Here is a 27,840-nt window from a genome sequence, read left to right as displayed (position 1 = left end):
GGACTTGACCTCACTTGGGAAGAGCCTGGGAAGCAGAACAAAGATGTGTAGGTAGACTAACAGACATCCTGCCAAGGTAAAGAAAAATTATCTGTGAATTTCAAGCAAAAACTAAAAAAAAAAAAAGAATCTTAATTCCAATGCCTATATAAACCATTTTCATCTCATGGGAAAATTATTCTGATTTTTATCTACTGAGCAGTTACAAACTGGTCCTTCCCACATTTTCTGTTTGGCCTCTTTAATTAGTGGTGGTATTTCCCCCTCCCCAAACTTGTTTGCCTATCTCCACAGGCCAAACACTCTGAAGGACAGATAGCAAAGCTCTGCTGAGCACAGTGCTGCCTCCCCAGCTCCTCACCACGTACAGGACATGCTTGCAGTATGAGATAATGACTCCAGAGCTTCTGTGCATACCCATTTATTTGATGCCTGCCTCAAATGGACAACCTATTGAAATTACAAAGCACTTAATGAAGCCAAGCCACAAAAACAATCTGTCCCTACCTGAAGAAGGCAACATATATATACTTAAATATCACCACAAGGTTGGCATGAGGAGCAAGAGGATTGTTGTCACCACACTTGAGCTGATAATTTGTCCACAGGGATCCTGGATGCCAAGGGCAGGGAGAAGATCCAGCAGGATCAGGTGGGTGCATTTACAGGTTGCCATTGCCCTGTTTGCTTTCCCCGGGATGCCCTGGGAGCACTCTTGGGGATCCCAGCCCCGATGTGTGGGGACACTGGCAGGGTGTGTTGCTGCTTGGGCCCACTGGGTCTGTGCTGGGGTCACCTGTGTCTCCTGCTTGGCCGCTCCAGGGCGAAGCTGCGCAGCTGCTCCAGAGCCCGGCCAAGCGCTCGGGGCTGAGCAACACCCTGTCCTGGGCAGGGGCTCCATCCCTGTCTCCTACCGGGCTCCCTGCCTTCACATCCAGGTCTGCAAAATGGCTTCAGCTGCCCCACCTTCTCTGTGCATCTGAGGTTGGTTTGTTTGTACATTTGGCGTATTGAACAACAACAAAAAAACAAACAAACCAACCAACAACAAAAGGCATAAAGCCCTGAGCAGAAAGGAGCCGAACGCCTGCAGCCCCAGGCGGCAGCAGCGCTGCCGGGGAACGGGCCCGCGCCGGGCGCTGCTTCACGGCCGGTGCCCGGTGCTGGGGCCGGGGCCGGGGCCGGGCGGGCGGTGCGGGGGCTGCCGAGCCCACTCGGTCCCCGCCTCCGCCCGGCACCGGCGCTGGGCCGGGGGGAGCGGCGGGGCCGGCGGGGCGGGGGCTGCCCGGGGCCGGTCCCTGCCGCTCCGCCCCGCCCCGCGCGGGGCGCGCACACCCGCGGGCAGCTCCGCGGGGCGCCGCGGGCAGGACTCTCCGCCGAGGGGCTGCGGGCTGGCTCCCCGGCTGCCGCCCGGCCCGGCCGGACCCTCCGCCGCAGATGTGGGGCTGCCGCCGCGGCTGCCCGCAGGGCCGGCACTGGCGAGGTAGGAGCCCCGCGGCCTCCCCCCCCCCGCGACGGGGCCGCTCCCCGGGGCCGGGCTCCCGCAGGGCCACTTCTTCCCTTCCCACCCCCAGGGCAGCCCCCTCCACACCGGGAGCCCCACTCGTGTCGGGTCAAGGCTCGGGGGGGGGTGGAAAGTCGTGCGTTCTGGGACAGCCCGGTGTGTTTTTTTCCCTTCCAGCCCCACCAAGGAGTAAGGGTGATGGTCGGGGGGCTTGGGAGGTGGGAGGCTCGGTCCAAGGTCTGGGAGATGTGGTGCGGAGAGGGAAGGGTCGTGTACCAGCGGGTGGCCGCTGTGTTAGTTATTTTTGGAAATCGCTTTGCTGTGAGGGATTTTATTTATTTAATTTTTGTTAACTGTCTGTGGGAAGGTGTATGTACATCCTGCTCCTCCGAGCCTTGGTGCTTCCCACTGGCTGGCGAAGGCTGTAACATCTCTGTTTTGGTAAACGCTGATCCAACCGGTTAGTTGTTCTCTCCCACTCCTAATGGCAACACCATAAAAACACGTAATCTGCATCTTTTTAATCTCACCCCATGGGATCTGGCTGCTGGCTTGCTGGAGCCCTTCCTTGGAAAAGGCTGATGCTCCCTCAGGACTGAGGGGCCTGGTGTGTTCGTTCTGCACTTTGTGTAACGCAGGATGACAGCTCTGACGCGAGCGCACCAAAACTTTTAAGCATGGGCTCAGTCTTGGTTACATTTGGATACATTTCCCCCCCTTTTCCAGGCAAACTGTGTTACCTAGACTGGAAGGTGAATGTGGCTCCTTGCTGGGCTCTCGTGCAGCTGTGAGCAGGATGGGGAAGTGGAGATGGAGGCCGGTTTTGTCCACAGGTCTGGTAACGGGACCAGGGAGCCTCGGCCTGGCACCCTGAGCCTCCTGGTGCCGCAGAAAATGGGGTGTCACTGGGTGCAGAGTGCCCGTGGCTCTGCCCCGTGACTCAGAGGGTTGCTCTTGTTTACAGCCATCACTTTGCTCTGCCGGTGTTAGAGCAAGCAGCTGCTCTCTTCATCCATGCCTGATTCCAGTGCAGGGCATGGAAATGGATTTTAGTCGGACTGTTGGTTTCCAGACCTCCTGGTTTAAGGGGACCCCGATTCAGCTGTTGGAATGCAGTGATGGGCCACTGTTTACCTCTGGCTGAGCTGAAAACCCCTCACTGTTCCTCGGGTCATTGCGTCCTCGCTGCGTCTCCAGTCAGCGGGGATTTCTTGGCTGTGTGTGGGGAGCTGCCAGAATGGATCCAGCTCTTACTCCTTCTTCTCAACACCTTGTTGCCTGGCTCGGTGTTGACCCTATAGCAGCTCCTCTTGTGCTCAAGTGGCTACTTGGAGTGTGGGGAGGAAAAAAAAATATACTGAAGAAATGTGAAGACTCTAAAAGGTTTTCCATCTTTACAAACGTTTATTCTGAATTCAACATTTTAAGTTGCTAAATGTCTAAGAGAAACTAGTTGATATGAGGCAAAATCACACTCAGCCAAGTGGAACTCGGAGTGATCCCATATAGGGTCAGTTGATTTTGTAGTGCCCTGCAGAGCTGACGATGGGGCCGAATAAATACCAGTTGTGGGAATCCTGATGCTCGTCCAATATGTTGCGGAGCGGTTTGCGCAGTTTCCAGCAAGTTTGCTTAATGTGGCCTTACTCAGTTGTGAGGCACTCCCATAATTATGCCTGCAATTAAAAGCAGTAACATCCATTTACATAAGGTCTCAGTCCTTTTAAACCGGCGCATCATCTAATGAGAGCTTTCGTGTAGGGATAGCTATGCAGGATGAGGGCCCAAAGCTGACAGCTTTGCAAGGAGGATTTTGTTTCAGAACTTTTTTGAGGTCATTTGAAGGAAGGGTCTGCTTTAGTCAAGTGGTATAGGACATTCTGTTACGAAAGAGTACTAAGTTATAAATATAACTCTTACTAGCTGTAGGATGTTGTTGAATTGCATGGCTTTAGCACTTTGCTTTTTTAATGTATCCATGTAGTTTAAAAAAAAAAGAATCATCCTGATTACACCACTATTTTTCTCAATTTGATTGCGTCAGTGTTCCTTCTGCTCTTTATGAGTAAGAGATTTGGTAAATCCAACTTGTGGATTACATGTAATTGCTGACAAAGCACTGTGGATGTGTACTAAATTGCTCACTGAAGTTGCATGGTTTCCTTGGGGCTTAAACTGGGCACATGAAGGCCACAGATTTCTTTTTGAGATGAATGTAAACATTAGATTATAAATGCAGGAAAACACAATAGATTTGGGAGGCATTTTATTTTGAAAGAGATGGCCAGGTGGAGTAATCTCACCTTCTCGCTCTGTAAGGTGTTTTGTTTGGTTTTTTTCTGTTTATTTTATATTTTTTTTTATTTGTCTTTTTTTTATATTAATTTACTGAATATAGTGTAAGCATATGTCCCCACACAATGTCTGGGGCACGTTTTTGGGAAGAGTCACAAGGAAAGTGTACTAGCAAGGGTAAAAAGTCTCAAAATACAACTGAGAAAGTACCAGTCACCAGTCTGAGAAGTGCTGGGTTCTTTGGGTCTTCTGTGCTTTTCCCCAGAAGCCTTTTTTCCTCATTTTAAGTCAGATAATTAGTCTGTTAACCTTTTGTCACAGACATAGCACTTGACTTGTGGTCTCTGAAAGCACAAGAGGTTAAGTAATTAAATTGTATAAGAGAGTAAAAGAGAATAATGAACTCCAAACTCACTGGTGTGTCTGGTTGGGCTCTCTGCTGGCTAAAATTAAGTAATTTATGTTGATTCCTGTGTTTACTCAATTTTTATGAGGTGTTCAAAGCGGAGATGTGGGAAAGAGCCCCGTGCTGCTTCACACGGGTTGTTATTTTCAGAGGTGGTGGGTTTATTTCAGGTATGGTCTGGTTGGGCAGAGGGGCAGTTCAGGGGGAGCACTGGCCTGGCTGACTCCAAGAAGGTGCCACGTGGGACCAGGCTGGCTCCTAACCAGCCTTGTTCTTGGGTGCCTGCCAAAACCGGGCCCTTAATATTGTAATCACATGCTAATTATGAATGCTAATCTCCAGCTGTACTTAACGTATTACCAGGTGAAGCAGTGGCCTTGTAGCTGTCGGGTGGTGCTCTCTGCAATGTGGATCTTTTAGGTAAAATCACTGTAATGGAGTGGGCTGGGAATTTGTGTCTTTGCAAAGAGGAGAGATATTTGTGGTTCTGCATGAAATGTGTTAAACTTACCTGCGCAGTGCAGTTGTAAAGTGCCTTTGAGGTTGTGTTTGTGATGATGTCAAGCAAACTCATCTCTCATTTAAGAAGCAGGTGAGTGGGGGGGCTCTTCTGGTTGTTGGTGTCTGCAACATTCCAGTCTGCACTGGAATTAATCCTGAAGTCTTTAAGCATGTAGATGCCATGGTAGGTCCTGAATGCTAACCATGAGTCTCCTAATTGCAGCTGACTTTCATCCATGTGATGGATAAAAAGGATGTTTTGTAATGTTTTATTAATAAAATGGGATGGATTTGTCACAAGTGGCCTTGTGGAAATAATGCAGCTGTAACAGCTTTACATTTGTGTGTGTTGGTGTAATTTCAGCACAACTGGTTCCTTAGATATCTGAAATGACTGTGTGGCATTAGTTTCCAGATGATTCAGTAGGTTACTATCTTGTTTACAGGTCATGCACAATTAGGAGAAGGTAGGAAAGGGTAAATCAGGTTGGGTTCCAAGTTCTTATTTCCCCTTTTTCCAGTACCTGAAGGGGTGTACAGAAAAGCTGGAGGGGAACTTTTTACAAGGGCATGGAGTGATAGGACGGGGGGCAGGACAATGGCTTCAAACTGAAAGAGGGGAGATTTAGATTAGTTATTAGGAATAAATTATTTCCTGTGAGGCTGGTGAGACACTGGCCCAGGTTGCCCAGAGAAGCTGTGGCTGCCCCCTCCCTGGAAGTGCTCAAGGGCAGGTTGGATGGGGCTTGGAGCAACCTGGTCTAGTGGGAGGTGTTCCTGCCCATGCAGGAGGGTTGGAAATAGATGATCTTTGAGGTCCCTTCCAACCCAAACCATCCTATGATTTTTCACTCTAAAGTTGACCACCTAGCTTGTTCCCAACTAATTATTTTTCCAAATGTGAATTTTCTTCTCTTCCTGCATGGTGTGAACCTACAGTCTAGGAGTTGGCTTAATGAGTGTTGTGCCTTGGCACTGGGAATCATTGGGCTGCCGGGAATTGCTGGATGATCCAGGCTCTCTGGCAGCTGTTCTCCTCTCAGCTAGAGTTACACCATGCCCCTGCCAGCCATGAACTTGTGGGGTTGGTCAGTAGCTGTTGAGTGATACCTAGAAGTGACTTAGATGTACTGTTTCTGCCTTGCTCATAAAAGCCACTCATGTGTTGTTTGTTGGGTTGTTTTTTTTAATTGTTTGAAATTCACATATGAGTGGTTTCTCCACCAGCAGACAGCCATGTATTTTGTTTGTTGGGTTAGTCTGCACTGAAACTGCAGAGGCCTGATTTGATCCTTGCCTGTGTTTCAGGTGCATAAATGGGGTGGTTTCCTCCAGCAGCGAGAAGTCCTCGTGACTGGGTTATATGTATTTTGCCAGTGGGTAGTTTAAATCAGTTGATGCAAGGGACAAAATATTTGTGGTGGTTTATGTATAGTTAAAAGCTTCCATATGACACTCTGCACCCTTTTTGACATAAACTGATCAAGGAGCACAGCAAACAGTTGTTACTTTAATGCATCTGAAACTGCTTCTGACAGTTTTCACTGCCACAACAGTATTTGGATTCAAGACTGGCTTTTTCTTTCTTGTAAGTTTTCTTTTATGATCTTATAACCTTGCAAATCTAATTGATGTTGATTAATAACAAGAAACATTTGTTGTTCATGGGAACCCTAAGCTTGGAGCTCTGCAACATTTGCTTTCTGCATTAAAGGGGGGAGAAAAAAAAACAAAGCCTTTGTAGTTTATCCAATACCAGTGTGAAACTGGTTTCACCAAAACAATGGGGAGATTTCAGAGGTTCATGACCTCTTGCAATTAAAAAAATTCAGATGGCTTGTGAGAGGCAGACTGATGGGGTGAAGGAGGAGGGGGGAAAGCAGCACGGCAGCCCTTGCTGTGCAGGAAACAAGCACTCCTGTTACAGCTGAAGTCATCACTCATTTTTGGTAGGGGATCCATCCAGCTGCTTTTCCCCCCTTCCTCACCCCTCCCCCTCACCTTGGGGAATAGAATATGAGACCTTAAATATTCAAGTTGTTCTGGAAGAGATGTCTCCCATGGATTTAGGTCTTGGGGTTGAAGCTGACTTCTTCCCCAGGTTGGGTCAGTCCCAAGGACTGGGGCTCAGCTGGTGTCAATCTTGTGTCTGCTGGGACATGTTCAAGTACTGGCAGGGCAGCTCTTTTCTTTCAGTAGCTGGCTTGCACTGAAATGTAGGAGTCTAATGTTTTTGAGACGTCTGTACTGTGGTGGCTGGAGCTGGCAAGCCTGGATGGCTGGTGTTCCACTGGAGGTGGCTAGTGTACAAGGGCTAGGTTTACATCTTTGTATCCTGTATATGTTTTGCTTTCAAGTTGTATTTAAATGTGAATGTTTGTGTGTGTATTTAATCACTCTGATGCTAGAGGCTCTCACATATGCTGTATATGATGGAGTATGGCCTTCTGCACACCTGAATAATTTTTTATAATTTATTTTCCCTGGGGAAGATTGTGCTGAAACAAAGTTTCTTTAAATAATATAAAGCTAATTCAGGGGTTTTGTTTCTTTGCTAATATTATGCTGGAAATGTTTCTCCTTGCAAGAGCTTTTATTTGCAGCATTTGTGTTATTTAGCCTGACTGCGCTCCATAAATGAGATTATTTTGTCTGTTGTAATTTTATTATCCCCATTAAGCTTCCTCATTTACATATTGATCCTGTTAGGCTCAGGAAGCTGATAAGCCATCTAGCTGTACTTGCAAAATACACAGAAAATGAGGAATCTGCCCTGGAGGCTGTGAGACTGAGATTCACTAGCAATTTGAACAACCTCCTTATGTCTGGCCTGTATTTTTTTTCCCCCTTCAGTGCTGGGTTTTAGACTGTGTGACAGTATTGCAGTTTGCCAAGTTGAGATTAATTTTGCTTTTATCATAAAGTCTGTCATCAGCAGCTTCTGAGAAGCTTTGCTCTAATTTGCTTGTATTTTTGCTTGGATGAATACTCTCCTTTTTCATAAAGCTTAAGAGTATTTCCAGAGGCAGCTGGTGTCACATATGCCATGAGGTTTTTTTCCTCCTTGTGTCAGTGTCAGTTTTCCATGCTGGCTTTCCAGAGGGATTTATTCTTTACCTGCTTTCCTGTCTCCATTGCCTATGGGACATGCAGTAAACCAGGTATAACTGTAGGTGTGTGTGGAGGGCTTGGGGCCCAATCACATCCCCAGTAACTTGTTTGCTGTAACTTCTGTTGCTGTTGGCTTTTTCCTTAATGGCCAACTTATGGCAATATATGCTGGAGTACTAAACTGTCTTGGACCTTTAGCTCTCATCCTCCCAATTTTTTGTGTGTTCTAGCTCTCAGCCAACTTTAGTTCTTCTTACGACGTGAGGCTCCCTGACCTCCACCTCAGCCTCTCCTGTGCTGAGTCCATGTTGGGCGCTTCTGCTGATTTACATGTTATTTGTGTCACTGAAATGTTTGAAGACCCCTGGTCTTCATGACCTCTGTGCACGGTCACTGCTGCTTCTAACATCTTGTTTTTCCTTCATGATACTTTTCCCCGTTCCCCATCCAACATTTCCTTCTCCTCCCACCGTTTGACCTTGTCTTGCTCGTCTGCCTGTGCCCTGTCTCGGCTGCATCCTCTGCTCTGTGCCGATGACTCGCAGATCACTCTGCACCCCTGAGGTCTGTCCGGTGGCTGCCTTCCTCCTCATCTTTTCCTCTTTGATTTCTCCATCAGGAGTCATTAAATAATTCAAGCTGCAAACCTTGATTGTGCTTCTTAAGTTCTCTTTATCTCTTGTATCTTTAAATGCTGCCCACTTTGTCCCTAAGTCTTAATGATTATTTTTTTAATTTTGTTTTGTTAACTTCATGCATTTGGTTCACATGCAAATTCCAGGTACTCTTTATTTTTTATGTATTTCTCCTTTCCTAGGTCATCAGACAGCTTTCCTAGTGCACGTAACAAGATTTAACAGATGCTTTACTTCAAAGTGGCTGTCCTGAGAAATTCTGCCTCTGAAGTCAGTTGATAGGGTTTGGTTTTAAGGGTAGCATTATGTGTTTTAATTCCACTCTGAGAAGGCAATGGCCCTTGGTTTGCTGCTTTTTATATTTAGCAGCCCAGATCGAGCTGCTAGAAACAAGTGGGATTCATGGCATCCTAGCTGAATGAAAGGAGGATACCTATACATCACAAATACTAAAATATCTAATATAAAACTAGCTGAAAGTGAGCATAGTTCGTAAGCCTTTCAGCATGGAGGGCTGTCTGTTTTATTTGGATTTGAATCCTTTCCTTGTGCTCCTTTTAACTATAGTCTGACTTGTAACAACAAACCTAAACTCACACTTGGGGAGGTTTTTCTGCTGTGCTTATGTGACCGGAAAGGAAAACTCAGTTGTAAGTTGATCAAGATGCTTTCAGTCTTGCTTAGTGGAGTATTACTGCAATATTACACAATTATCAAGCCTTGATTTTCTTAGGTTACATTATGAATTCCGGATAGGCAGATTTGCTTCTGTGTCACACTTCCAAGGAAGAGGAGGGTATATCAAGGGTGCACCCACTGGCCATCCAGAGGTTGTGCCAGGCTCTACGTGCTGTTGCTGTAGTAACAACATCGGATATGGCCACAACAATGTGTAGGAATGACTGTCCTCAGCACACTTGCCATCTTGGAAACTCAGTATTTGCAGTTACTCCATAGACCTGTGAATATAAACAGGTCATTTGTGCAAATGTGTATTTTAATATCCTCTTTCTGCACTTCTTTGGAGCACATGCCCCCTCATGTAAATAGCTTTAAATCCCTGGTATGTAAGAACCTACAAAGGGTTTTTTAACACTAATTTGCACTTGGAAAACATGAATAATGGATGCCATCTTTCCTTCATCTTGCATCATAACAGAAGATATAAAATGTTGCTTAATTTTGTGATGATGGAGATAGTTTTAAGCAATACCTGGAAGCACTCTGTGAGGATCTGGGCTATTTTTCAAGGAAATAATTTCAATGTTCTCTCCAAGGTAAAGGTGGGAGGTGACTTCTTGGGCTGGAGGTGTAAAGAATGAGTGATTTATCCCGCAGATTAAAGAATACAGTTAATTCAGACTACCCTTAAATCCATGCCTCCTGGTAGACTTAACAAGGAAACTTCCCTGCCTGAGAACAATGGCATCCCCTTGATAGGGTTTACCTCGAAATGTTACATTTCTCCCATGTTCTAGGCAGAGTGATTTTTATTTCTGAGATGTGATTTGAAATAATGAAAGTACTCTGAATGACCACACTTTCAAGAGCGGTTCACCTATAGACAACTGAAGAACAGAGTGACAGTGCAGTAAGGTGTATTTTTTTTATTTAGCTGATAATACTGTGTATGTGAATCTCAGTGTATCCCCTGGGGTTCTTAGGCAATCCACGTGTTGGTGTTGTTCTGCTGATAACCTGTATCTCCCCAAGCCATCTCTGATTGTCTGATAGGTTTCATATGCATACAATGCAATGTGTGGGTTCTGTAAAAAATTATCCAAGACTTTATTGGTGCAATTCTTACAATAAAAACCTTCATATAGCTAGTGCTTGTTTCCTGATCGTGAGGTTGTTATGGCTTCGAAAATGCATAACCTTGCTGGAATCGGGCCACGTATAAACACTGCTGTAAGGGATACATCATTGTTTGCATACATGACGAATAACTATCGTGATGCTTCAGCAGATGATGAAGAAAATATAATGAATGCAAATTAGTTTGGGAATTAGCCCTCTCTCCTGCCAGAGAAGTGTGGTGTGAGGCTCCTGAGTGCCTGAACCCTGTCAGATCTTCCCTTGTATCAGATGTGTTGATGATTGTTAGAATAGAGGGGAACTTGTTTTCTCACTGATTTATTTTATGTCGACATCTTCTGTTTGGACGAATTATTTTCCTTATCTGTGCTGAGAAATATTATTTTGTTTCAGCTTAAGGAATCTCTCTAGTATCTGTATCTATATAGCTTTGTCTCTGTGGGATCCTGGATGTTGTTTAAATCTATTCCCTAATTACCACTAGAGAAATTTCTTGTTCTTAATAGTAGCTTATTCTCATATAAAGCAAGATTACGTATGTTTTTTTCCTCTGTATCTGGTAGATTGATCTGTAGCCAGGAAGTGTAATAGTAAAATGAACTCTTATAACTTCTAAAGGTGTGTATTGCTCAGGGCAGATTCTTTTTTAGTTCTGGAACCTTAATGACTTGGCTTGTCTCTGAGGTAGCAGTCTGCTTCAAGACAGCTGGAACTTTTTCCCTTTAGGCATTGATGGGAAGTAGGATATGGAGTGGATGGTGCCAGTAATAAACTTATTTGTTGCTCAGAATAAATGGAGTAAGTGCTAGTGCCATGCATCACAAGGCCTGGTCCTCGTGATTTCAGTTGGTTTGGAATCAAGTGCTAAATGGAAGGACCTGTGGAGATGGCATGGGGAACCTGCTGAACTTGTCATGTGGGATGGTTGAAATTTTTGGGGACTTAGTGGGCTATTTGTCATTTTTGTTGGGTTAACTCCTGGGATATTAGACTGTGGGAAAACAAAAAGGATTGTACTTTTGGTTGAGGTGAAGACCGTAGACAGCCTGAGGAGATTGGGGAAGTCCTGAGGAGATGAGAAGTCTTAATTTAAGAAGCTGACTTAACAAAAAGTCCTGAGAAACTGGGCTAAGAAGGTATGAATGTACGTCACTTTGCTAATATAGTGCCACCTCTCTCTTCCCTAATTGCTCATTGTGCTTGCAAAGCTCTTCATGGGATGGAAATTATCCTGCCTCTGTGGGAAGTTGTGTGAGAAGTTTTGAACTCCTGAGGGGTCTCTTCTGCAAGATGACTGTTCCCATGGCATTGTCCTTGTCATCACCCAGGAGCTCAGGAATGGCCTGGGAAGAAGAGAGAACCTTTTTTCTTCTGGGTTGTTAGTGCAGCGTCCTTTATCCCTTGGTTTCCTTAGCAATTGAAGAGCTAAGTTGAGTTAGTACTTGCCTTACAAAGGTGACAGCATAGCTAGCAGACAGCATTGTGTTTTAGGTAGCTAGTTAAAGACTCCTTTACCACAGTAAGGAAAAACCTGCCAGGCTTGATCTGTACTTCAGGAACATGAGAATTACCTGGGGGAGAGAGCAGTCTGTCCCCAGCTGAGGTGCTAATCTAACAAGGGATGTGATTGAATAGGCCAAGTGTCCCATCTGTTCTACAGTAGTTTTGGTCATAATAGTGGCAAGTTTGGATACTGCCATTACCCATAAGCAGCAGCTTTTAATCATGAAAGAGCACCCTAACAAATGCTTGGTCAAAACACAAAAGTCAGCACCACAGCCTGTAAGGGATGTGGGGAGAAATCTCTCGCATTCCACCTGAAAGCCAGTTTGGAAATTCTGGAGTGTTGTTCCTTGCAAACAAAAAAAGGATGAAGCATAGTTGTGCATTTGGTCACCATCTCTTCTAATTGGCTGGCAGTGTTGTAACAGCCTCCTATATTAGATAGCTGTTGCTGGCTGTCCTCAGGTGATGCTTCCAGCTGCCTGGATTTTGGCCAATGAAGGACTGCCACGAGTCGGCTGAAGGTATGTATACTTGACATCCTTTTTTCATTAAAAGGGAAAATCAGTTATAACTTAATTAGGAATTGCCCTGTGTGTTTTATAGAAATACTGTGATGTAGGGTAGCAAGCTGCCAGTTAGCTGGTCAGAGCCATCTAGTCCCTGTGGAAATGGGGAGTGTTGTTCGGATGTTGAAGCTGGATACGTAAGATACCTGAGGGGCTGAAGAGCATGCTGATGTGTGTATTCCTTGGATAACATTAATATATGGTGATATTTGCAAATTTGGTGTTCCTTTGTGCCTCCTTAAGGAGTACTGAAGCTAAGCTGGGTTTGTGCTATGTGGCTGAAGTCTTTCAGAGTAGTTGTAAGCTGGGGAGAGCATACAGCTCTCTCTGCACCTCCTTAAAGGAGGAATAAGGACTCTTACTGCTCCTCCTCTCACCATTGCAATGTGTAGAAAATGTAGATACCTATATTAAGATGAGAACATTTAAGCTAATTCTTGCTTGGTACTTCTAGCTCGAACACTAACCTAAAACACCTGGGTTTATGTTTATTGCCAGCTGTGTGTAGAGGTCAGATATTACTGTTTTTCTCAAAGTAGCAAGTAAATACCTGATAATGCAGGGATGATAAATTTCTCTCATGGCATTGTGGAAAGCAAGTTACTTTAGAAAAATGGAAGTATTAGGTTAATGATGAAATATAATTTGTTGGTGTTTAATATCTAGAAAGAAATGGAGATATTTAGTTCTGAGTGTGGACTTCCACCCCCCCTCAGTAACTTAGGTTTTTTCATTTGGTCGAGAAAATAACTCGGGATCTGTAGATAAGTCTGTTTTTTTTTCTTTTCCCTGTAGCTTTCTGTATCCTCTGACTCTGCCTCATGTTCTTAAAAGCCAAGAGTTGGTGTATTTTAATGCTAGTGTTCTGTGAAGCTTCGCTGGCTCCCGGCAGTGTTTACAGCGTGCCTCAGGGGTATGTTTCTGCCGTGTAAAAGTGAATTACTTCATTTTCCCGGGGAATAGTCTGGGTACCTGCCATCTGCTGCTGCTGAAACCAGTTTTCACCTGGCAGCTCCCGAAGTGTCTGCTGCCCGGGTCCCTGCCCGCCCCGGCTCCGGTGCCCCCCCCTGTGCCCCCCGCTCCCTGCCCGCCCGGGGCGCCCCCCGCGCTGCTCGTGTCGCTGTTCCCGCCTCCCGCCGCCAGGGGGCGGCCGCAGCCTCGCGGCCCGGGAGCAGCAGGGGCGGGCGGTGGCGCCGCCTGGCGGACGCGGGCGGTCCTGGCCGCACTGCGCCCCCGCGGAGCTGCAGCCGCCAGCGCCCTCCGTTTCTGCGGGAAAACCCCGTTCCTGCTGCATGCTGTGAATACCCACCATAACAGTGCAGTGCCCCGCTTCTTGGAAAGCACAGCCGACATCTCAAACGCCTTTTTCAAACGTTGGCAGTACAAAGAGGAAAATGGGAAGCTTGTGTTTTAGTAGCTCTTTGTTCTGCTTCCTGCTCTGCATTTCAGGAACTTCTTGCAGTAATGCGGGAGCAGGACGTTGCTGTAGTCTGGTCTGGGCTGCAAGCTGGGGTGCCAAAACATCTCAAGGGCTTGATCTTGGGGCCATCCTGCATATATATAAACCCCTCCTCATGCCCTCTGGCTGTGGCAGTGTGTCCTATAGCCATTTTACAGATACCTCTTGAACTCTCTGCATGGCAGAAGGGTTTGTGAGCTGGTTTCTCATCAGCTGCATCTGCTGTGAGTGGTGTGGCAAGGGCGTGGGCCTGGAGGACTGGAAAGTCTTCTTTTCTTATTCCCATATAGTGAGGTGATGCTGCCAGAGTGATGGTGGAAAGGCAGGAGGCAGAGATGCTAAGTGATTTATGGATGTTTCATAGGCTGTCAGACTATAATGTGGTATCTTTACTAGGGAAATGAGATCCATGAGAGTGACTTGTGGATATTATGGAACTTGTATGATACAGTTACCACATGATACAGCTCATTCACAGATACAAAGTAGGGTTTCTGCATAATGAAGCAGAAGCCTTGGTTCAATCTCCTCTTTTATTTCTCCCTGTCTCAGAAGTAATTACTACTTGCTGTAAGCATTAAACTAGGAGTTTCCTATCTTGTCAATCAGTCGTTTGAAAAGAGTGAGAATAACTCTGTTACTTGGCTTAAGCACATTGTTTCTGTGCAGCAGTTGGTCTTCAAGGACTGCCTTTCCCCTGCTTCCTAAAAGCCTGAAAGGACTGAAGGCTTTTTTTTGTGGCTTCCCTGTATCAAGCAAAGCTGAGTCCCCAGCAGCCCACCTGCAGGAACCAGCCCTGCTTCTCAAGCCTCTGTGTTAGGACAGTGCTTGATGGCAAGGTGATGGTGCAGCACGTGATCTCTTTTGGGAATCTAATGAGTGATGTTTATTTTCTCTGTCTTTTTCTAGGAATTGAATGTAGTGCCCTTGAAAGACATTTTCTGAAATGAGACATTGTGGCACAATATTTCTGTATTTGCTTTCTCTGTGTCCTCAGTGAAATACTGCACAGAGGTTATAAAAAGCCCAAACCCTTAAAGAAGTTTGATCAACAATATAATAACAAAAGTTTGTCATCAGTCAAGCTGAAATGTTTTTCTCACAAAAATAAAGGCTAGCAGGTGGCCATGCACACCTCTGATGTCATTACAAACACCTGGACAAACCCTTATTTAAATGCTGCACAGATGCCACTGGTTGGTTTAAATCTGCCCAGCCAAGAAGAGAGTTCACTGCAGGTGTACCTCCTGCTTGAGGGATAAGACTTAGAAATGTGGTAATTCACCCTGCAGACTTCTTAAAATTGCTATTCTTGTATGAACAACACCAGGTCAGTGCTCTCAGCTGCAAGGCAGGTGTGTGAGGGCAGTTTCAGTTCTTGTTCACCGTGTGGATTTGCAGATAGGGGGTACAGACTTCTTCTGGAGACTGGAAGGATTTAATATATTTTTTTACTTAACATATGTAAAACAAGTCTCACAAGTGCATTTTCTAAGTCAGCATTCCTGTTAATCTTTTATTTCTGTTAATACTACATCTGTTGAGGACTTGTCTGATTTTCCTGGAGGCACTGTGAGGAAAGCTGGACCATCCTGGTGGTAGCTTGCCTGGCTGTGATCAGAGCACAAGGTGGGTACATCCCGGTGCTGGACTCTATCCTGAAGTCAGTCTGTTGCAACGTTCCATCCACGTGTGCACAGGAGATGGGCTTCCGGGATCAACTGGGAACACAGATTAAACTGTTCCTGCTCACAGCTCTTTTGGCAACTGCTGGAAATAAACACATACCTAGTAGAAGAAACCAAGAAGCCTTATAGGGTCCAAAACTGGCCTCTCCCTGCTCCTAGTTTGCTGTCTGTTGTAATGTTACTCCTGCAACCCCTCTGCACTTCCTTGGCTAGCAAGCAGAAATAAAATCAGGAAAAAAATGCTAGTCTAAAAATCCAGTGCAGGTGCCAATGGTTGAAAACTGTTATCAGTCTTGAAGAGAAGGAAATCAACTTTGAAAAGGGGAAGGGCAGGTTGAGCAAACGTGGGTTTGGAAAAACAGTGTTAACTCTCCTGGGCTGGCTCAGCAAATGCCCTCTGAGAGCTGATTTTCTGTTGTTTAAAAAGCTACCTTTTAGCTTGTGATAGAATAGAAAAGCTAAAAACGATCCTCAGATGCTCAGAGTCTGGCTAGTATTACAATGTAAATATCTGTACTGATCTTCATTTGTATTTAGGGCAGTGTCATAATGTCTGAGTGCCTGGGATTGAACAATAATGAAAACGCAGGTTGCATTTCACTGCTGTTTTCAGTCCGTGGCGTTTATCTTCAGTAAAATATTTAGATGCATGTAATAGTGAAATACTCAGCTTTCTTAGGGCTTTGCTTGGCCCACTTAATAGACTTGGTTGTGGGGGTTCTCTGGGTTGCGAGGCCGGTGTCTCCAGGCACGCCGCTCTCTGCCTGCAGCGCGGGGCCTGCCCAGTGTAATCTGTGAAGGGTTTGTTGGTTCGCTTGTTTTGTTTTTTTTTTGGTAGCTAAACAAGATGTTAGAAACCTAGTGTTTATGGTTTTCTGCATCGACATTAATTTAAGCTTCAGGCCAACACAGATTTTAATTGGGGAAACCGCATCATTCAGGGCATGACTTCTAACAGGCACTGCCTGCGCCCTGGACAGGCGATTTTTAGGACTTTCTCAATAAAAAGGCCGTTCCGAAGCCGTTCTGCAGCTGCAGAACGTCAGGTCACCTGCCAGTCGGTGTCCCCGGCCCCTCCTCCCTGTCGCCTGCAGCAGCAGCCCCGCTCTCCTCCCTCTCCTTCCCGCCCCGCAGCCGGCGATGACCTGCGCGGCCCGGGGGGCTGCGGTGAGGGGGCGGGGGGCGGCCGGGAGCCCAGGCAGCGCTGCCGTGCGGGGCCGCTCCGCCCTCAGGACCGCGGCCGGGCCGGGCGGCCGCCGCAGCGCTGCCCCGGCCTCTCGGGGCGGTGCGGGGCGGTGCGGGCTGGCCTCGCCGCGGGGCGGTGCGGGGCGGTGCGGGCTGGCCCCCGCCGGGCCGAGAGGCGGTGCCGCCCCGCCCGCCGCTGCAGTGGGAGCCGGGCGAGGATGGCGGCGGCGGCGGCGGCGTCGCCGGCGCGGGAGCTCACGCAGAACCCGCTGCAGAAGACGTGGGAGCCCTACGACAACGGGCTGCCGGCGGGGCACAGCGCCCAGCGCGGCGGTGAGCGGGGGGCGCGGGGGGACGGGCGCGGGGCTGGCCGGGCCGCGCTGTCGGGGCCCCGGCGGGGCGGCAGCTGTCAGCGGGACCCCGGGGCTGCCGCTCCTCCTCCTCCTCGCTTGGGCCGCGAGGAGCGAGCCGGGCCCTGCCGATCAGCCCCTGGGGGTGGTTCGGTCTCAGCGGGGTCTGGGTGCGAGGAAAGCGGCGGGAGGGGCCCGGCCCTTCGCCCGAGCACCGAGCGCCTGAAAACCCCGAAGCTGCTGGATCTGTGCCTTAAAAAAGGCAACAAAGCTGGTCTGGGAAGAAGTATCTTTCCTAGGTGCTTTGGTGGTTGTGGTTTGTTTTAGTTTTTTAAACGCTCTGGTTCCAAGAAGCCTTTATGTCCAGCAGACTCCCCTTGAAGAGAGGCCTAAAAATGTCCCTGTATTGTTGTTTTTTTCTTCTAAGGTCAACGCAGTATCAGGCCATCTGCTGCATGAGTTAATGGCTTTCCTTGTTTTGAGGTGCAGCCAACCAAGTCATCAGCCTCGAAAGACTTTGGCTCTGGCATTTGTAAACCGTGGTTTATTAACAAACTTTGCCTCGTGGGTTTGGTTTTTTTATTATTATTTTAGTTTTTTCCCCTTACTTATATGACTGAGGATCGGTACACGGGCAGTTTTGCGGACAAAAGGGGCTTTGTCGTGCAGAATTGTTTTTATTTGTCATGCAAAGAGGCTGCGCTGACAGAATGAGCTGAGGGCTCTGCTGGGATGGCAGGCGTCCATGGGCGGCTCTGGTCTTCCCTTGGTCCAGCCCCTGGCCAGAAAAAAGAAAAAGGCCAGACTTTTTGGTTTCTGCTAGGCAAACAGGCCTGTTTCTGCTTGAACTGAGTTACTCCCAACATCTGAAAAACAGTAGGTATTAAGAGGGGGTGAATGCTGAAATAAGGAAAGGGTCAGAAAGTGCATATAATTGTGTTTGTAAACACGCCAAGGAGAATGCTTCATTTTGGCCTTAATATGACGTCTCGTTTCCAATCAAAATAACATTTATTATAGCTTTGACACACTGTGCTTTACAAAAAAACCAAACCCCTAAAACACAAACAACCCAAAACAAAACCCCAAGAGCAAAATTGCACATCAGACACGTGTCATCTGGTGACACATGGAACTTTGGCAGAATTATTCAGCTTCTCTTGCCTATAAGCTAACTTTAAAAAACTATTTCACAGAACTATTTGTTTTGTAGATTTCTGTAATTTTTAATGCCCAAGACCTCTTATAATTGAAAAACCTTTTTGCTAGAAACAGATTTGGAAATGTTTGTTGTTTTTTTTAATCCCTCTGCTTTCACAGGCATTTGTGCTAGCAGTAAACCCATCATATGTCCACAGTCATTTGTGGTACAGGAGAATTACAGGTAGCCTAGAGAGTAGCAGAACTTACTCTTCCTTCATAAAACCATCAGCAAACTGAGAATGTTTTGTAATCTTTGCTGTGCAAGGGGGCTGCAGAGTCCTTCATCCTCAGATTTGCATGTATGATGCATCACCCCATGTTCAGTGTGACCTGCAGGCTCTGAAGCCGTGCTCAGGCAGCTCAGGATGGGTCAGTTGGGGCAGTGCTGGGTTGACCAGTTCCAGTTCTCTGCTTTTACAGGTAAATGTTAAACCTTAGTGTTCAAAAAATACAAGCTCAAGCCAGAAGTGAATTTCTTGTCCTTAAGAGTAGATTTCCAGTGGAAGCAGTGAAGCTAGTCACTCTGATGTCTTCCGTATTTCTAGGCTAAGCAAGGTGAGCTCTTTGAGTCTCCTTTTGTTTATTTTTTTTTTTTTAAATTTTATTTTCTCCTTCATGTTGACCTTTATCTGCACTATTTTTAGTCTTGCTTTATCTTTCTAGAAGGTGGATGAGCAGAATCATGCACACTTCCAGTTGAGGACTTGGCAGATCCATCTTCAAAGGGTCTTTGTTGTTTTTAGAGAGATTATCTGAGGAAGAAGAAACCTGTCTAGTCGTGCCAGTGTTTAGTTGTCATGGGGCTTTGAAGAGCTAGTTGTTTTAGTCTGTACATTAGGAGGTCTTCAAGAAGGAGTTCTGACCATGGGCAGCCTGCTAAGCAGACTGAGTTTATACAGCTGATGAGACCAAAACCCAAAGATAACTGTTCTGAGTGACTTTCCAAAGGAAGACTTGAAGGCAGTAGAAATGCACATTTTTGTTAATAACTGCCACTTACCTTTTGTGGTCTTCTGTGAAAGGTTTTGTCTGTAAAGGTTGCACTAAGCTACTCTTGGCATTGGATGTCAGATTGCGTCAAGCTCCATGAATCAAGTAATGAGCTACAAGCGTGGACATAAAAATAAATAGCCAAGTATGCTATAGTGAAAGTTTTTTTGAAAGCATAGCAGAGGATGTTTGTAGAGCAACAGATAAATACTGAACATCCTGTGGTTAAACGTTATTTTTCCCCCTACTACAGTTAACAGCTTTTGTTTCACAGAATCACAGAATGGTCGGGATTGGAAGGGACCTCTGGAGGTCATCTAGTCCAACACCTCTGCTAGAGCAGGATGCCCTAGAGCAGATTACACAGGAACACATCCAGACAGGTTTTCACTGTCTTCAGGGATGGAGACGCAACCTCCCTGGGCTGCTTGTTCCACTGCTCTGTTACCCTCAGAGTAAAGAATTATTTTCTTATATTCAGGTTAAATCTCTTGTTTACCAGTTTGTGACCATGACCCCTAGTTCTGTCACTGAGAAGGGTTTGGCCCTATCCTCCTGACACCCACCCTTTAGGTATTTATAAGCATTGATGAGATCCCCCCTCAGCCTCCTTTTCTCTAAACTGAACAGACCCAGCTGCTGGAATTTGGTCATTCTCATATTTTTTATTTGGTGTTTGTAACAGCAATGTCAATGTGCATCAGGTAAAAATTAAAAGTATCAAATGGAGATTATCTTTGCTGTAGAGAACTGTACCCTTTGAGCTCACACTGCTTATGTGTATTTGTACTCTCAGCCCTGGGAACTGAAGATGGAGAACGTGAATGAGGTAAGGACAACACCCAGTTGGAGCCTGAGGATCAGGACGTATTATGGGCTTGTAGTTGTTGGCATCAAAGCTGTAGGAGGCAAAAGGTAACTCTGAGCAAGTGGATGGCAGAACTGCTAGGAGCACAAGGCTGGCTAGAGGACAAACATGAATTCTGAATGCCTTGTGCCAAAGTGATGTTAAAAACTGGTAATTTGGATAAGAAGAGGAGAGGCCAATTAGAAGACGATTGACTCGAGGTATAGGAGAATGGAGGATGAGTGGAAGGAGGGGGAACTTGTCCTTGTGGGAAATGAAGAAGGGGAACCAGTTGTCATCATTGATCAACAGGGAAAAAATCTGATTAGCAAGAGTTACATTGGATAAGTGATAGGGGTAAGTGTGTAGGGCAAACTTTGTTTGGGATGATGGTTGTGTCAGATTACAGCTAAAGATTTATGTATGAGCCTTTAAATAACAGTGATTTCAGAAAATGGGCCTTGAGTTGAAGGCCACAGAAACAGCAAAAAGCCTTTGTGAACTTCAGGTGACTAATCTTAGCAGCTTGATGCAAAAAACACCTGACCTCAAAAGTTGACTTAAATTTAACACAGATAAGGAAAAAACAAAATTTAATTTTGGGTGAAAGGAAGGGACAGATGATAATATGTTAGGTAGTAGGTGAACTTGAAAAATACCAACTCTTGTCCCTCATTTCACAATGTCATATGAGTTTTGAGAGTTGATGAAATGCTGCACAGCTGATCTAGGTTGTTCAATGTCCCTGTTTGGTTTCATAACCTTCTGCATCTTACGTTCTTTGACAATAGAGTCTAAGAGGCAAGAAGTGAGCAGATACTTTCTTCTTTCCTTGCCTATTAAGTCTCAAACTTTAGAAGGGCAGACAGTAATCATTTCACTCTGAGCTGCAACTTGATGTGTAGGGTATATAAGGCATATTTAACTGGGAGGATGATGACTTTGCTTAAAATTGCAGTACTTCATTTTAAAGCACTTCATCACTTTGCCATTTTCCTTCACTGATTGGTATTTTGGGCATCTTTTTTGTGTGTTCCCTCTAAGCAAGGGGATGCAACATAAATTTCATTTTGATGCTGCTGTTTATAAACATGCAATCTTAAGTGCATATATTACAAACATCTATTTTAAGGAAAAAATGGAGGGAAGTCATAGAGCATCTTTACCAAACGATGGCATACAACCCTGTAAGTTTTATTTTGCTGTTCTGAATGTGTATGCTCCTCTGGCAAAATTAGTGCTGGTAGCACATCCAGAGGTTGGGGCTGCTGGAAACCCTTAGGAGTTACATGCATGAAGCAATATTAAAGAATGTGCTTGTTTTCTTAAGACTAGATTGTGTAAAGAGATTTCTGGAGGTAAACCAGACAAGCCAGTGATAAGGAATTGAGGGAATGCTGCCTTGGCACTGCAGCTTGTGCCTATATAACTACTTTTGTGCTACAAATTATTTTTCATGTGAGCTGCTGTGAAAAGCGGAACTGAGCCTTGTGCTCTTGGGAGAATTCTAAAGAGGATTCTGTTTCAGGAGTTAGCTGTATGGAACTTGTGGTTTGTTTGTTTTTTTATCAGTCTACTTCCTCATGTCAAAATTGCTTACATTTCTTCAAAGGAAGGTCTAAGTCTTGAGACACTGACATTCTAAATACTGTCATTGGAAAGAACCTTCCTCCCCACTTGTTGGCAACATTTTGTTGAGAAAGCTGTGGTTCAGTCAGATACAGTGAAAGATTTTTATTTTTTTTTTTAGCTTTTGAATATTTGATACATCCCCAAAACTTTGCATTTCGTCTTGGTCTTGACTTTTTTACTGAGCTAATGAGCAAGATTATGCCTTGTTAATGACACAGGACACTGCTGTGCTGAGTCTTAGGTGTGCTGTTGAGAACACTGTGTGCTTTCCTGTCATGTAGCTGTTTTGGCCAGCAAATGTGCCTTTGACTGCTACGTGCAAATGCATAGGTGTGCTTGTCATGAAGTGCCACTTGTGGAAGTGGTATCAGGCTGCAACCACTGCTACACATCTCAGCCAGAACACCAAATGTTTTTTAGCACCCCAAATTTTAGATTGTGAACTCCTGTCCTCTTGTTGAAGACAAGCACCAGCAGGTGCTACCTGCTGCAGCACCATGTACTGTGCAGTGGTGCTTACAGGGCTGTGCCATTATGTAAAAGCAGTGTGTTTAAAATCATTGGAATCAGTGGTCCTCCTTTTGGTGTGCAGGGCATCTCTCTTACTGGCATCTGTCTTTAAAGAGGGAAAGCTCCCAGTATGCCTGGCACCTAATCAGAGTAGGATTACAGATTGATTTGGATCAGCAGATAATATGTTTGTGTACTAAATAAATAGCTGTGCAAAGAGTTATCAGAGCAACAGATTAGGTGTGCATGTTAAACTGTATGCCTAGGGCTCTAATAAAGGCAGTTTTGCTAGTTTTTGTACTTACTTTGAGGAAATTTGCATGAAAATGCAAGGGATGCCAGACTCAAACACTGATGTAGGAGTGTGGCAGTGGGAGGAAATGCCCCTCTTGCACATTGTTGTGGTTGTGTTTATCCTGTTTGCTGCTCGGGGAGAAGACCTGTTACAAACTGAGGTAGGCAGTAGGACTTTTCTTAGAGAGGTAAGTGCTGGTGCCATCTGTGAAGCAACCAGTGAAGTGGATTGCAGGTTTTTTCACAGTAGCTTCCTAGCCCTTAGTTTTGCAAAACAGAGTTTTGGGTTATCATTATGTTACCGAAAGGCAGATGTTCTTTGAGAATGCTAAATTTTATGGCTCACTCCTGGTGAAGGGGAAAAAAAAAAAAGGTAAAGAGGTGATCCGGGTATAATGTTAGTTGGTAAATTCTGTCCAGAATGGGTAGAAAAGCCTGTTACAGTTAGCACAGTTCCTTGCAGAGCAGGTGAGCCTGAGGCTGTGTGCAGAGCCTTACTGTAAACATCCTGGTTTGTCTTTTACAACTTTTCTTTCACTGCTTATACTGGAAAATTGTTTAAAACTCGAGCTTGATATTTCAGATGAAGACACTTCCAGACTGGCTTTGAAGAACACTGTCTTCTCTTAAAATTTCTAAGGGCTCAGGGATTTTTGTCATGTCAGTATTTTATTCTATTGACCTTAAAACAAAGCTTAGTAGGCACTGTACTCTTTGGCCTTAATAGACTGTTTCCTTCTCTTGGAGAGCAGTTCACAGGCCAGAACCTAGGGCAAAAAAGAAAAGGGCAAGAAATCATTATCCTTTTTGTTTATTGGCTCCTGCACAGAGGAGCTTACTCTGAGGGCTTTTTGTCACTGTTCTTCCAGAGACATGGGAATGCTTGGATGGATCTGTTTTGGTTGCATTCAGTTCCCTATAACTTTCACTGCATGGAGCAGTGACTCTTTCATGGGTTTGAGGTTAGGTAATGTTTTGCCTGCTCTCTATCATGTAAAGTGTAATTTTAATGGGTTTGGGAAATTTTTTTGCTTTTTTTCTTTTCAATGTGTGTTTTAAGAGTACATCTGTTTTGTTCTTTTTTGTTGGGTTTACTGTGTGGAGTAGCTGTGCCAGATTCGTGCAAGTGACATTGTGGCGTGGGACTTTTTCAGTCCAAGGTGTAGGACTCTTGAGCAGTCACAATGCTTTGTACAACAGTTTAGTTATGCCTTATGGCATATTATTTAGTCTCTTGGAGCCAACTGACTCTTCTATCAAGGCACTGAGGAAACTGATGCATGTGTGGATTGTATAAAAATTTAATTCCCTTTGAAATATGGGATGGAAGGAGTCAGTGGTATCTTTGCACCAGTTTAATATCTTCTTTCTTTTCAGGCAGTTCCCTGTAGCTGTGATAAATTCATGCAAGGTATCCATAGTTTCGTGCCATTAAAATGTTCAAAAGCTTGTCATTTGAAAGGAAATGCCTCCAGGTTTTCAGCTTATACATAGAACTCTTTTAACTTCACAAAGTGGGTTTTTAAATTAAACACTCTTGCCTTTTGAGTATTTCTTTACATATATCTATATATCAGATTATTGTACTTGATTGTGTAGAATACTTCGGCTCTATTCCTTGTAATCATTGAAGAACAGTCAAAACGAGCTCTGTTTCATGAGAGAATTTTGTGTTAATATTTAGAGGAGAAATAATAATGAGCACCAAGTCACAGTAGAATGTATAAAGCTGCTTGTGTCATGCTTGTTTCACTCAAAAGCAGGAAAAGGTAGAGCAGTGTTGAGGTCTCATCTTGAAGGTTTTAAAATTATCTAAAAATGGTGTACACCTTGCTGTCTGCTTTCAGTGCAAGCCCTGAACTGAGGTACACTGAGGTACATGTCAGTGTCTCTTTTTTTGGTATTGTTTTGTATGTCTTAAAATATGTATGCAAATACATAGGTTTCTTGTTTTCTGCCTGTATACAAACTCACATGTCCAGTGCTTCACTACCACTCACTTGCCCTTCCAAAAGTCAGCACCACCTTACAAAGCTTGGTGGGGTCCACCGAACTCCTGAGGAACCCCCTGAGATAGTGAGGGACAGTGCATGAGCTGCTTTACTGGTCACTTCCTCAGAGAGCACACAGACTGTAATTTTCCACCAGAACATCAGCCTTTGCTCTATGGGAACATCAGTGGTAAATCCCAGCTTTCTGTTTTTCTGTTCCAGTATGTATGACCAATTGCCCTACTCTGATTGTCATGGTGGGTCTCCCAGCAAGAGGAAAAACCTACATCTCGAAGAAGCTGACGCGCTATTTAAATTGGATTGGAGTGCCTACAAAAGGTGATGGATTGACTTTTCTTTACATCAGAGGGACAGGATAGGTGTTAGATGTTTTATAAACCTAATTTCAAGTAATTTTTTTGCCAAGTTTGACTATTAAAAATCTTTCTACTTTGTTAGCTTGTTTTTAAGCAATAGCATACACGGGTTCTCTCTTCTGTTTCAGATGTTAATTAATTTAATGACTCTTCATTTGCCTCCTTGATCTGCCAGGTGACTAAATCAACTTTTTGCCTTGTTCCTTAACACTTTGGTTCTTCAGCTGTCTTCTTTTTTTTTTCTTTTTTTTTTTTTCTTCCCCTTTCCTTTATGTGGGTGAAAGGGAATCTTGTTTACAAGTGAAGGAGCTTTCAGCACTTCTGGGTTAAAGTTCTGACTTCTCCATTTTCTTTTCTCTGTGAACTTTGTGCAGTGTGTATTTCTCTGTGTAACTCTTTGTTTGACTGCATTTGTGGAATGAGTTACAGCGCTTTGAATATTACGAGCTCAAGGAGCTGAAGCAGCCACTTGTTATCACTCTCTTAAGGACTTTATATGTGTGTTTTGAGTGGGAAAAGATGGCTCTGAGAGGCTGTTCCAAGGACCTGTGTGTTCTATCTAGTTCCCAAGCTCCTGTGGTATCTTTTGGGTCCAGGCTGACAAGTGAACAAGACCCAAGTCCATCTGAAGTTCTGAGCAACCATCTGCCTCCTTCTCTGTCTCTGTAGAAGAAGTTTTTGGGGTTCTGTGATTTGGTGTCTAGTGCAGTAACAGTACCTTTATAATTATGAGTAGTTAATAATTTAAATAACATTAAACATATTAGATCATACTGAAGTGTAAACTTTTGGCTGGATAGTCAGAGATGTATTTCCTAGTAGCTTTAAGAATGTCAAGCTGAAGAGTTCTGGCCTGTATTTAAACTGCTTTTTGATTCTAGGGTGTAGCTTTTTGGTTGGTGTTTTCCTAAGCTCTTAGAAACTTGTCTAATATGCTTTATTTAGCTGAGACCCTTATGGAGAATACATTACATTCTTTGAGTATGAGACTTTACAGGATTTAAACTGTCACTCGATTTTTGACTGTTTTCACACAGTATAACCCTTCTGATGAGCAGTATCAGATATTTAGGGATTTCAGTTTTATCCCTAGGCTGAAGTGGAATAACTGTCTAAATAGGTTAGTCTATATCCCAGCTGATAAAATGTATGTGATACAACGGCTGGTATGTTAGCTACACATATAACTTAAATTTATGTAGATAGGTATGTATGTCCTTGCATTTTACTGTGTGAACTTTGAAAAGCAGAGATACAGTATTGGACAACAACGAGATGTCATCCAAATCTGGCTCATGTTTGGTTGAATAAATCTCAAATACAGTAAAAGAGTTAGGGTTGGTCTGCTTCAATTACAGGAAAAGTTCCATGGCCTACTGTGAGCAGCACATCATAAAATACATGCACTTATGCTTAATAACAAAGGGTTAGGACCATTTGTGGCTGTGCAACCAGCCTTCCATCCTAGGTTGCTGGTTGTGGTTTGTCTTTGTTAGAAAGAGGGACTTGGGATTTTCTTGGAAAACCACAGACCCTTCCTGTTGTTTTGGTTGTCAGGGATGCAATTTTCCTGAAGCTGAAATAAATTTAAAATACCTCAGTGAGGGAAGGAATAGATGACACGTTGTCTAACTCTTCCAGTTGGTTGGGCCTGGATCGATGCATGATCCGTATTGAGCAGCCCTGACATCTGTTACTCTTTGGCTTTTAGTGTTTTAAAATCAGTGTGTGCTTAGTATAGCAAGTGTTCTAGTCTCTGAGACAGATGGTTATACTTATGAGGCTCTGTAAACCAGAGAAGAGATAAATGCCATCTTTTCACGTAGCATAGATAAAGCAAGCTGGATAGTTGAAGGACAGAAAGTGGAGGTAAATAGCCTAGGGTTGATGTTAGTTGACTCATTTCAGCCATCAGTTCTGTGTTTTCTTTTATTCCTTCCAAAATCTTCTGTCGTTTAGAATGTGAAATGATTAAAAATACAAAGGACTTTTTGTCTGAGCTTTTTGAAGGAAATGAGGTCAATTAGATGCCTGAACAGAATTGTGTTGCAGTGTGGTTTTTAGATACTAAACTTTGGGAAGCTTTTTTGAATAGTTCTGGCTGTGTGGAGCTGTGATACCAGTTAGCTATGTGGAACTTTTCCAGAGGCATGGATGCTAATAATAAGGGCTAAAGATCGTCCCACTAGATAGCACTTTTTCCTTTGCTGTGCATGACCCTCTTGAAGTATCTGTTCTTTGTTAGGAAATTCATTAGTTTGATTTTTAAAGGGCAATTTCCTGGCAACACTGGCCATCTAAACTTCTTGCGTGGTTTTTTCACAAGGAATGACCTTTCCAGTAAGGGCCAGTGTTCATTAAACCTATCAGAGAATAACCTGGATTGTGCTGTAACCTGTCATACAGTTGACCACAAAAAATTACATCAACACTCTTTAATTAAAACAAAACTTGACTATTTATTCCTTTATCTTCTGCCCCCAGTCCCAACAGCAATTTATATACAGCAGCTGGTGGTTGAGCTCTTTTATCCTATGTCTTTTTATTCTTAATTACATCTTGGCAATTGTGTATATTATTTCTTTTCTCTTTCCAGAAATGAAGTCTGGCAAGTAGTTATACCTTGGCACCCTCTCAAACAGAATACTTAAAAAAAAAAAGGCTTAGCAGTTGAGCAGAGAAAAACCTATATATATCAGAAACAAGCTAAACATTAATTGCACTTCAGAGACCTAATTTCAGAGCTCTCAAATTAAGTTAATTAGGGTACAACGTAATTGCCTTCTGTGTGGCAAAACAGAACTGCCTGTGCCTCATCCTATATCAGATATTATGACATGTATATGGCCATAGACCTTTGCCCAGATAAGGGATAGTTTTCTTTGACCACAGTAAAGAGATTACAGTTGGATTATGTTTAATACTTATACACATTCTATTTAGTTAGTTAGTTTTATGATTTAAGCATTTTT

General features: G+C 44.3%; 1 protein-coding gene across 5 annotated transcripts in view; it reads left to right on the top strand.

The window, feature by feature from the left end:
• Window positions 1–544: 544 nt before the first annotated feature.
• Window positions 545–27,840, top strand: part of LOC127388110 (6-phosphofructo-2-kinase/fructose-2,6-bisphosphatase 4) — a 50,704-nt gene continuing 23,408 nt past the window's right edge. For 2 of the 5 annotated variants that reach the window (XM_051627162.1, XM_051627163.1), the window contains exons 1-2: window positions 16,889–17,007; window positions 24,714–24,830. In XM_051627162.1, the coding sequence (XP_051483122.1) occupies window positions 16,893–17,007; window positions 24,714–24,830 (232 nt within the window). In that variant the 5' untranslated portion in view covers window positions 16,889–16,892. Of the gene's footprint in view, window positions 653–1,323; window positions 1,484–4,608; window positions 4,626–16,888; window positions 17,008–24,713; window positions 24,831–27,840 lie in introns of those variants that run through there. The other 3 variants (XM_051627165.1, XM_051627164.1, XM_051627166.1) reach the window with 3 other exon arrangements.

The sequence above is a fragment of the Apus apus genome, chromosome 9 (assembly GCF_020740795.1).
Source record: "Apus apus isolate bApuApu2 chromosome 9, bApuApu2.pri.cur, whole genome shotgun sequence".
In the NCBI taxonomy this organism is placed as follows: Eukaryota; Metazoa; Chordata; class Aves; order Apodiformes; family Apodidae; genus Apus; species Apus apus.
Note: the sequence above shows the minus strand (reverse complement) of the source record. Positions and strands in the feature narration are given on the sequence as shown.